The sequence below is a fragment of the Vitis vinifera genome, chromosome 3 (genome assembly GCF_030704535.1).
Source record: "Vitis vinifera cultivar Pinot Noir 40024 chromosome 3, ASM3070453v1".
In the NCBI taxonomy this organism is placed as follows: domain Eukaryota; kingdom Viridiplantae; phylum Streptophyta; class Magnoliopsida; order Vitales; family Vitaceae; genus Vitis; species Vitis vinifera.
Genome location: NC_081807.1, coordinates 7,073,198 through 7,084,397, shown reverse-complemented (window position 1 = coordinate 7,084,397; position 11,200 = coordinate 7,073,198). Strand labels below are relative to the sequence as shown.

Sequence of the window (11,200 nt, the reverse complement as noted above, 5' to 3'; positions counted from 1 at the left end):
CCAAGTCTAAGCAAACATGATTAGTAAAACATCCCCTGCAACTGGTGAGAGTTTGGGATTACAGAAGGCCATGAAACCGACAATTCGATGAGCAATGGGATCTGTAAGAATAAATGCTGTCAGAGCAGGAAGTTGTGAGGCTTGGCAAACGATAAAGATATGAGACAAAATGACTTCAGTCGCAATCTTATCAGTACTAGAAGATAGACTGATACAAATGCCATGAATGACAAAGCACAATAATGCAGTGTTAATGGTAATTAGTAGAGTGAAAATGATACAAGAAAACAAAGGAAGAAAACTCCAAGACCTTAGAGGAGATATGGTCAAGAGGATGTTCATGGTTTCTGGAAATTCTTAAACCTACACTGCCCCACAAGGGGGCAGCAGGTTACACTCAGGTCTTCTTAAAACAGACGGGGCCTGATCATTGTTTCCAGGCACTCTAGCAGACAATCTTCAAATATATTACAACAGATAGTTCCCATTTTTTTACTGATCTTTCAGTAGCTTAAACAGGAGGAGAAGATCCACCATCCTGCTTAGGAGGACATGGAGGTGGCACGTTTGGAATGTAGGGGATAATGGGAGTGCCGTGCTCGATGGGTCCAGATGTTATTGCTGCCCTTGAACTTGGAGATGGATCAATTGGGTGGTAGTCTTCCAAATTCAGATTGCCTGGATTACTCTTCCTCTGCTCAGTGGTTGGCTTATAGCTTCCCAGCTGCAAACAGAGAAAATAAACATTGAAAAAGAATTAGGCAAACTCCGATTGGTTGCCAAGAAAACAAGTCCTGTGATCTTGGCAGCCTAACCAAAGCATAAACAGAAACAAACATTTGGAACAGAGTTGAACTTGGGAAGTATACCTCCAGTTTCCTGATAGATCGTGCTCCTTTCATCCTACTTCCCATCATGGGGGAATTCATATCTGGATTCAACTCAATCAAAGAATTAAGTATTTAGAATAGAGCACTCTCATAGCCATTACCACTGTCACAGTTCTACAAAGTTAAACTAAAGCTCAGTTCTTTCTGAAAACCTAAATTCTTTGAGTTCCAAACACTAGATACCAGACAGCATGGCTCTTTTTTTTTAATAACACATATAACCATATAAGACTATATTAACTTAACTTGGTGTGTCCAGTCACCGGGCTCGAGTTGAACCAAAAGCCAAACGGCTAGATTTAACACTCCATGACATAGTGAGATTAGAAGCCACAACGAATTCTGTCCTACTCCAAATCTACCATTCTCATTCTTCATGTGCTACATTGATTCTCAACACAGGCACCACTTGTCAGACGAGGAATGTAAATGACTGGCAGGTCTCTGATGATGATAATGCATGGGAATATATGTTCATAAGTCTTAAAGGAAATCATTAAGGAGCATTAAGCTTGGTACAGCTGTCATAAATAATTACTATGAGATTACTATTCTGTATGGCCCTTGATAGTAGTTCTTAAGTCATCATCGCCAAATATTGGACAAAAATTTAAGGGATAAAACAACTCATGCACCCACACACAAGATGATTGAATCCTATGCCCTCTCCGAATCATTTGAGTCTAGCTCTAACTTTGGATATTAGATTCAGTACAGGAGGTGAAGACATCAAGTAGGCCGTTTATCAATGAAAACTTCCCTATAAGGAGAAGATTCCATCAATAATAACATTCATCTGTAATCAAACAGCACAGGGAGGCTGTCAATGTATTTGCCGGAAGAGAAACTTCAACTGAATGTTGAGTTGACTCAAGAATCGACTAAACCTAACCCTCAAGGCTTGCTTAAAGGAGTGGGGCAGTGTTTGGGTAGGTCTAGGTTCAAGTCTCTTGATATTCTCCTTTGCACAAAATTCCCATTCCTTATGTTGCAAGAATGTCCTGAAAAGGGGAATTTTAAATATCTGAGCTCTCAAATCTATAGATGCAGCTCCAATCTTGTGAATATGGCTTGCAAATGGAACAACAACATCTTGAAGCAACAATAAATTGGAGCCCACCTTAAAATTTTACATGGCAAAATGTTCAGACGGTAGTATCCAAATCCAACATGCAACCTAACGCAGCCCATGGATCTAGACAAGAATTTCCCACTTGTACAAGAAAAAGTAAAGGTAAATTCTCTTTCAAAGATGCTAACCAAATAAGGCCTGTACATCTAGCTGCACTAAAACAACGAAGGTAGAGCTAACTTTACCAATAAAGAAAGAGACAGAGAAACTGTCACAGCCAAGAGAAAGGCGAAAAATAAAGAATATCGCTGTCACCAACAACTGAATTGAAAATGAAAAGACGGGTATGGTGAGAAATGTCAAAAGGTTGACAAAAATTACCAGGCGTAGAGGAAGAAGTACTAATGGTGGAGAAGGCAGGCAACATAAAGGCTGTCCCAGTCACCACCACCACCAGCATAACCCACAAGTAAAACCCTAGTAGTACCTTCATCTTCATCTCTCACAGCACTCAATATCCCAAAAACTCACTTTTTCACCAGAGCCCAGATGTCCTAAGTTGAAAAATCTATAGGGTAGAGGTGGTAAACCCTGTTTGTGAAATGTGGCTCTCTCTAAAACCCTCTTCCAAGCAACCTAAATCTATGAAGAAATGTCCAATTAACAAGGAAACTCACAATGTCTCTCTTTGTCTCCCCCTCATTAAGAAGGTAGGAAAAGAACATTTATTGTGTCATGTTAACCATAAGAGTGGGTGTGAATGGAATTGAATGCTGGGTGTTGTGGAAAGAGAGCCCCCTCTGAAAGCTCTGCAGATAGATAAAGTGGATATCAATTGGGCTCCCATCTCAAGCAAAATACTTTTATCCTCTACTCTTAAACTGGTGCTACCAGCCAAGATCTGAGGCACTACATCCCTATAAACAGTATGTCAATCATGGGCAAAGTCCAAATGTTCTGTATTAGTTATAAAAGCCCTATCTTCCAGGGATTTACCCCAACTTGAAGAATTCAACTTCTCTGAAACAAATGGTGGGTCAGATTGTTTTGTCATGATGTCATTGATTTGGGCATCTGCAATTTTTCCACTTAGAAGGTTAACATAAAAACGCCAACTTCATTCATTGCCGAAGGGGAGTTCAATATACATGGCAAACGATGGGGACACATACACAAGGAAGAACCGGATGTAAAAGCATAACTACCGTTGGTTCACAGCGAACAAAAATATGTCTAGTGTATCTCCTGAAAGATGAAAATATAGATTCAAATTTGCTTTTGCTCCCAAGACCTGTTAACATTCATTAATGCCTTGTATTTTTAATACGGCTGCAACCTACAAGGTGAAAACAATCGGTCATTGTCACATGCCACTGGAAGCTTGCTGCTCCATTTTGCCAGCAAGTTCAATCAAATTTTCGTCGCCTTGCTTCTAGCCCTATTTGTAACATTTACCATAATTGCCCTCCCAGTAGAAACAAAGAAATTGTCACTCATGAATAGAGCATTTCATCTAGGCAATTGGAATCCTGAATAATCCAATCAACCAGCCTCCCCTATGAATTACCCTCTTCCTGTAAATTTAGTGGGTGCATATTGCATAAGTGGAGGCTTTATATAACTTGCCCAACTTAAAAATTCATTGATTTATATCACATATATTTCTAAACTGTCATGTTTGGATCAAAGGTTCATAAATATAGACTAATGCCATGTTTGGCTGTTCAAAAAGGACAATAAAAATAACTTAAAAACACAAATCCAACTCAAATAAACATTTGAAAATTTAACACAACATCCTCCTCCTCTAAGGAAATAGTTTCACACTCCTCTAGGTCCCAAATTGAGCCGCTAAGTTATAAACAAAGTTGGGGAAGCTCCCAAAATTACAGGAAAGCAATTTCCTTTATGTGATATCTCATTCCCATTACCATAATTAAGATCATGTAAATCCATTCCAGCAAACAAATTTATGTTTGGCAACTTGCAAGAGGGAAGAGAGAAAAAGGAGAAAATACGCTTCATAATCATGAAGTGAAGTTTTACCTAACAAAACAAGTGATGACAAGTAATCACTGATCCAAACAATTAATTCAAAAGTTTTCAATGATGGTTTAACTAAAAACATGAAAGAAACATATCACATTGTTCCTTCAACTAAAGACAATACGATCAGCATTCTACTTTGACAAAATCCTCCTCTGTTGTGGAAGAGATACCAAAAAGCATTCAGCGGTACTGCAAAGAGCAACAAATGAACTTGCGTCAAGTCCCTCAAAGGATGACAAAGGTCTAGGTGATGAGTTACAAGCTTAAAGGTATAACACCGATATTTCATTTACCAGTTAGGGAAAATATGATTTACCTTAATAAAACCAATTTCCTTGGCATTGCTGCGGAAGCATTGTCTGCAACACATGAGCCCATACTTCCGGATCAGCCCATGAGGGTTCCCGCACACACGACTGCCAACATCACAAATGTATTAAAATAACAATCATCTCAATTTACATATTTTCTTAGAAACTATTCAACATACAACTGTCAATTTAATTCTGAAACTATACACCTAAAGCCTCCTTGCATTCAGAAATGGATAAAATCACAACACAATATACAGTTCAAAGAGGTCGATGAAGATAATTTAGCAGGGGGGAAATTTCAAATTGAAATAATACCATAAATTCGGAAAAGCAATGAAACCATAACTTTATAAAGTCAATACCTTCAACTTGCTGGATAGAAAGGTTCATTTTTGCACATGGAGCTCTGATAAACCAAAAATTGCTCAAGCAAAAATATCTTACACTTAATTGGTTGGATACAAAAGACCATTGATACATACAAAGCTCTAATGATTTCATGAATGGAATTATTTGTTTCTTTTATTGTCATTTTCTAATGACTTTGATAACTCATGCAAAAAGGATAAATGTCTCAAATGTAAAAAAAGAAACAAAAAAAAGGAAAAAATAAACCCAGCACAAGGGAGAATTAAATCCCTTGTATTTATGTCCAATTTTATCTACAATCCATATTCCTAAATGGGGTTATCTCACCAATAACATCAATAGAACTCCTGTTATCAATTTTTTATGCATATTTATAACTTCAAAAAGTACAATGTCAAATTCAGTGGAAGAGTTCTATGTCCATCTTTTTTTAATAGGCTAGAAGAGTTCAAACTTCAATGTCCACCTTGAATTGCACAAAAAAACTAATTAAAATTAACTTCCCCCAGTTATCATCAATTCTCAACTATCATCTCCTAGAGCCCTAAACGGACTCCATACAAGCAGTGACCATTAATATTCAACCAGCATTTCTTAAAACCCTAAATTGTCCAAATTTTAAACCATTCACAATGCACTATGAATATTTCATCAGCATATCATAGAACCATAAATTTCCCAAGCCTCAAACCATTCCCTAGCTTCCCTTAATTTTCCTCACAAATGACAGAGCAAAAAAAGTTTAAATCACATTGTTTTATAATTAATCCAATATTCACAAGAAAAACAAGTGTAACCCAATAACCAATAATATACAGAGAAACCTCATTGTAGAGTTCTCACAACATTCTCAAAATATAAGCCTTCACATGAAGATAGTGACCAATTTGAGTTATGAGAAAATGTATAATAGAATTTTATTTTTTTTGCTCATCTTGTTCCAGAATTTGAATTTGCCAAAATCCTAACTTCAGGTCAAAATCAGAATATCTTTGCTTGGTACAACCTTCCTAAATAGTCCTTTTTTATTAGGAATGGGACATCTTATCCACTGAAAGATTTGTAATTGATTATGGGTGCACCTCTTTCTAACTCAGCTTGATTTGCTGCACAACTCCAAGGAAACTTGCTTTTTCAAGAAGTTTGTGTTTTGTTTTTTTTTTTTGGCAGTACACAAGCCATTCTTCATTCATTTGGATTGGTCTTGCCTTGGTGGAAAAGTCCTTTTCATTAACTTCTTTAATACATGATAAGGATACAATATATCTTTCTTTCCCAAAATGTATTGGGAATAAGCATATTTATCCTCCCAATCCAATTTTAACTTATTAATTCTCTTCATTATTTCCTTACGGCTTAGTTGTTTTTCAAATTGTTTATATTGAATTTCTTTGGATAAAAACCATGTGTAATTACTCCTTTTTGAATAAAATTTGAGTTTTTCAACATTTGAGTTTTTCATCATTGAAGTTTCTTAAAGAATATTTATTTCTTTTGCTTTCATGTGTCTAATGAAATTCAAAACATATCTCTTGACCATTCATTCTTGTTTTTATTCCCTCAATTGTTGCAGATCTACTAGAAAAGGGTAAATCATTGAAAAAAAAAAAAGAGGTTTCCTAATATCATTTGTTGTTGCATGTCCTTTACAAGAATAAATGTAGTTTTTTTAATAGGTAAATAGAGCTTGCATTTGAAGCGCCTAAAAGTGGCAAAAACAGTACACACAAAGTATACAATCAAAACACCCAAGAAACTAGGCAAAGAAGACAAAAATCCTTTCCTCTAACTAGACATATAGTCATTCTATAAAATCAATCATAAACAAAGTGTGATCCCCCATAAACACCCTAGCCCAATTTACAAGAGTATACAAAAAGGAATGTTTTAAAGCTTGGTTCAACCATTCGATATCATTGAACGCTCTTTCATTTATTTCCTTCCATAAGGTCCACATTAAGCATAAAGGGGCAGCCCTCTAAGCTTTCTCCCTTCTCTGACCCACAAAGACACCATGCCAACCAAGCAAATTCCTTTTAATCGAAGAATGCAGAACCAATTGCACACCAAAAAGGGAGAAAATAGAACTCCAAAGCATTGTAGCCTTTTCACAAAACAATATTAAATGATCACTGGTTTCCTCTTTCTCTTTACACAAGTAGCACCTATTCAACATATTTCATCCCCTTCTTTTGAGTTGATCGATGGTTGAAATTTTGTTCCAAGACACTTCCCAAGCAAAAAAGCTCACACTCATCGAGGCCCAAGACCTCCACATAATACCCCAAGGAAAAAGATCACTAGAGGCCCTCCTACAAGAGCGTTAGAGGGGATCTAACAGAGAAAATGCCATCCCCACTTTCCTTCAAACTCAAAACATCCTCTACTTCTCTTCTCATTACCAAAGGATGCAGTTTTTGGAACAAGCCCTCCACTTCTTCCAATTCCCAATCATTAAAATGCCTTGAGAAGTGAAGATTCCAACTACCCAACTCCCCTCCCAAGCATTTGATAACCACTATTCATCTTTGTTAACCATCAACCGGTATAAGTTAGGGAAAGCTTCTTTCAAAGTTTGGTCCTCACATCACAAGTCCTTCCAAAACTTGACCTTTCTCTCACTCCCAACAATAAAACGAGATTTGCAACGAATACCCTCCCATTCTTTTCTAATGGCTTTCCACATCCCCACACCATAGCTTCCCATTGCTCCTCTTGAACACCACCCTCCTTCCTCTAACCCAAATTTGTTGATGATGACTTGTAGAATAAATGTAGTTAACAATGCATGTCTTAAATTTTATAGTTAATTTTAAATTTTTGAGAATTTAATCTATACAATTGTTCAACTGTGTTTTCATAATATTGGGTTGGACTTAATCCTTGTTGAATATAGCAAATTTAACCCTTCATTTGTTCTTAGTTCATATTCCTTTACAAGGATTTTGACAAATACATGGCCATTTATGAATACGTGTTCTTGATTTGATTCAAAAATGTTGTTTCTTCTTTTTCAGTATCCTCAAGGCCATTATTTTTTTAAAGTTAAGATACCTTTTCTGGAAATTTTGAAGAGTAATCTATTTCAAGAATTAATATTTGAACTGATTTGACAATAATCTTGTTCTAATTTTCTTATTTATTTTTAGTTCTCATTTTGCAGATCTTGAAACGTTATCAAATGACTTTTCCCTTATCCAAATCTTCTTAATATGTTTCTTAGCTGGTAGGGGTCTTGTTCTAAGCGTTAATATGTCTCTTTGAATGCTTAAATTTTCTGATTTATCTATTATTTCTAATATTAGATTCTGATCGTCTGATGGGAAAACTTAGTCTTGGCTAGATGAACTAGAGAAGTCGTTCATCATTCGAGAATACAGCTTAGTCTTATCCCAATGAATTGGAGAAGTCTTTCATTGTCAAAGATTACTTAACAGTGAAAAACATCTCCAACTCATCAAGATAAGAAAGACTCAACACCAACAATGAAAGGTCTTTTTATCAAAGATTCAAATTTGCAGATTCAAAACTCTCTCAAGTCCAAGGGATCAAGGCATTATGAAAGTCTTATCATTATCGCTATAAAATGGAAGTCTCTTCATGACAAAGACATTGTCGGAAAACTCCCAGAAACAACCAAAATTCTTTGGAAAACTATGTATTCCATGCTTTCCTTTTCTGTCCTTGTCCTTCCAACTTTTGTTACTCAATCCTCTGCATCTCAATTCCCTCATTCCTAGACCTTGTAATCAAGATCCTGACAGATAAATCCAAATTTATTCCAAATATTTGCGATTACTGATTCAAATATCACAATTTCAATTAAGACTATAATCAAACTACATCTAGGAATAGTGTTGGTCAGCCCATGAGAGAGTAAGAAAGACAATCCCCTAAGCCATAGATCTAGAAACCCATATGTGTTTGTTTAAGAGATACAAAACATAATAATTTTGGAGATTCATTAGAACATCTGGAAACAAACATGGCTTATGGACCATTCTATTTCAATTTTCAACTGCTATCCTAATTTGGCAGTAAGTTGTATAGATTATGATTACATTTACAAAGTGTTAACCTCAAACATTTGAACTAAACGATACAACTTGAATTCAAGAGTAAAATATTTACAAATAATCTACAAAATATATTATAAAGCAATTACCACTTCTCTCAATCCTAGATGCCTAGTCTCTTATCTAAAGAAGAGACTTCAATATTTTAAGCAAATATGGTGAGCATGCAACAACAATGCTCCATAAGCTGTTACCATGGGATCAATTGATGACTTCATCTAAATGGGACTTCAAAATTTTAACAACCTCTAAGAAAATTGAAAACATTCAACCAACCTATAATATTGAAGATAGAGAAAGAACCAATAACATTAAGTTCTGTTCTTCAATATCTAGGGATTGAGGAATTACCTATCAAAAAAAAAAATCTAGGGATTGAGGAAATAAATCAAGAGACTCTTCATCTAGATCTTCCTTTTAGTTATACTCCAACCAGAATTAGAAATCAAGAACAATATGTAGTAAACTTTCAACCCAGTATCCCAAGACCTCTTATCAAGACAATATTAATACTGAAAACGGATCACAAGGTATCTCCAATAAACCAAAACTTGCTCAAGCAAAAATTTTAATACTTAGGATTGGTCGGATATGAAAGACCATTAATAATTACAAAACTCTAATGATTTCATGAATGAAATTATTTGATCCCTTGATTGTCAATTTTTTCTTCCCACAGGAATCTCATAAAATCCTAAAATGCTTAAACTGCTAATAATTACCAGCTATCATCAATTTTCATCTATCATTCCCTAAAGGCCTAAATGGCTCAACGCCAAACAATGAACCAGTGACCACTAATATTCAACCAGCATCTCGTAAAACCCTGAACCGTTCAAATTTCAAACTATTCAGAATCCACCAGTAATATTTCACCAGCATATCATAGAACCCTAAATTTCCCAAGCCTTAAACCATTCCCTGACTACCATCAAATTTCCACACAAAGGAACAGAGTTAAAAAAAAAAAGTTTAAATCGCATTGTTTTAGAATTAATCCAATATTCACAAGAAATAAAAGTATAACCTAATAATCAATAATATTAAACACAGAAACCTCATGGTAGAGTTTCCAAGCATTCTCAAAATATAACCATACACATGAAGATAGAGACCGATATGCTGAGAAAAATATATAATAGAATAATTTAACTTCCGTGCTTTCCATTTTCCGAACAACCAAACAAAGGATGAAATCAAAAGAGATCTCTTACCAGGTGCGAGAGCCGGGACCGTAGCTCTTGGGATGCGAGTTCCAGACGTTAGAATGACCCATCTTCTGCTCTCAGTGAAACGCAACGTTTCGTGGAAGCACTAGGCACAGAAGACCGCAGCCGATGCAGAAGATTCAGGATCTCAACTCCGAGAAGAAGCTGCTTATTTATAGAGCAACCAAAACCCTAATCTTGTAAGATGCACGGTGGGCGTATTGCGCACAACCCACGTTTATTTGTACGTTGGGCGGGTTGAGCCCAACCCGGATCGTGCAGTGAAATCCGACCCGAGTTTCGGCCATATGAAGAAAATAATTCTTATGAGAAACCGATATTCTCTTTCCTTTTTTTTTTTAATTATATTAAATTTAGAAGTTAATTAACATAATAAATATTAAAAATAATTTAAATGTTTAAAAATATCAAGATAATGGCATAATGATTTATAATAAAATTAAAATGTTATTGAAATAATTTTAATATATTCAATTATTGGCTTTTTAAATCAAGAGATTTTATACTTGGAATAGTGTGGATTCATGCAACATATAGATAGATAGATTTTTTGTTCAATAAATTTTAAAATTAAAAGATATGATATATATAAAAATAATAATAATGCGGATTGTTATTATCTTGAAGACTTGTTTTAAAGTTGTTAGGAAGTGGCTTAAAATTTTTTGGTTTTTGAATAACGACCGTTAATTAATCCATAAAATATGAATATTCCTTATCCAATTTTAGTTTAAATAAATTTTAAATCTTTCCCTATGATAAAATGCATTATCTTTTCAAAAATAAAATTATTTAAGAAATGATATTGATTTAAACAAAATTTATCCCTCTTTATAGGGGTATTATTATAAATTATCATCATCATTTTTAAATCTATTTATTTATCATTTAGGTTATGTTTGGTTTTAAGAAATAATTGCTAGAAAAGTATTTTTTTTATTGTGAAAAAAATAAAAGAATAAAAATTAAATATAATTAAAATTAGTTAAAAAATTATATATTTTTAAATTATTTAATATTTATATTAAATTTTTAAATAAATAAAATAAGTTTGAAATAACATATAAAAATAATTTATTAATTTTAAATTTTTTTTATTTTTTATTTTTTTTAGATTTTCCATTAAATTTTTTTGGAACGTTTGGTTATTGGAAAATACTAAAAAAAGACAAAAATGGTAAAAAAAATGATTATATATATA

The 11,200-nt window shown here is 34.3% G+C and overlaps 1 protein-coding gene across 1 annotated transcript; it reads right to left on the bottom strand.

Annotated features, from left to right (window-relative positions):
• Positions 1 to 225: 225 nt before the first annotated feature.
• On the bottom strand, positions 226 to 3,906 carry LOC104878822 (uncharacterized). Its single transcript, XM_010649624.3, has 3 exons — positions 2,344 to 3,906; positions 870 to 931; positions 226 to 724 (listed from the first exon to the last, which is right to left on the bottom strand). The coding sequence occupies exons 1-3, from the start codon at positions 2,459 to 2,461 to the stop codon at positions 512 to 514; spliced, it is 393 nt and encodes a 130-aa protein (XP_010647926.1). The 5' UTR covers positions 2,462 to 3,906; the 3' UTR covers positions 226 to 511.
• Positions 3,907 to 11,200: the final 7,294 nt, after the last annotated feature.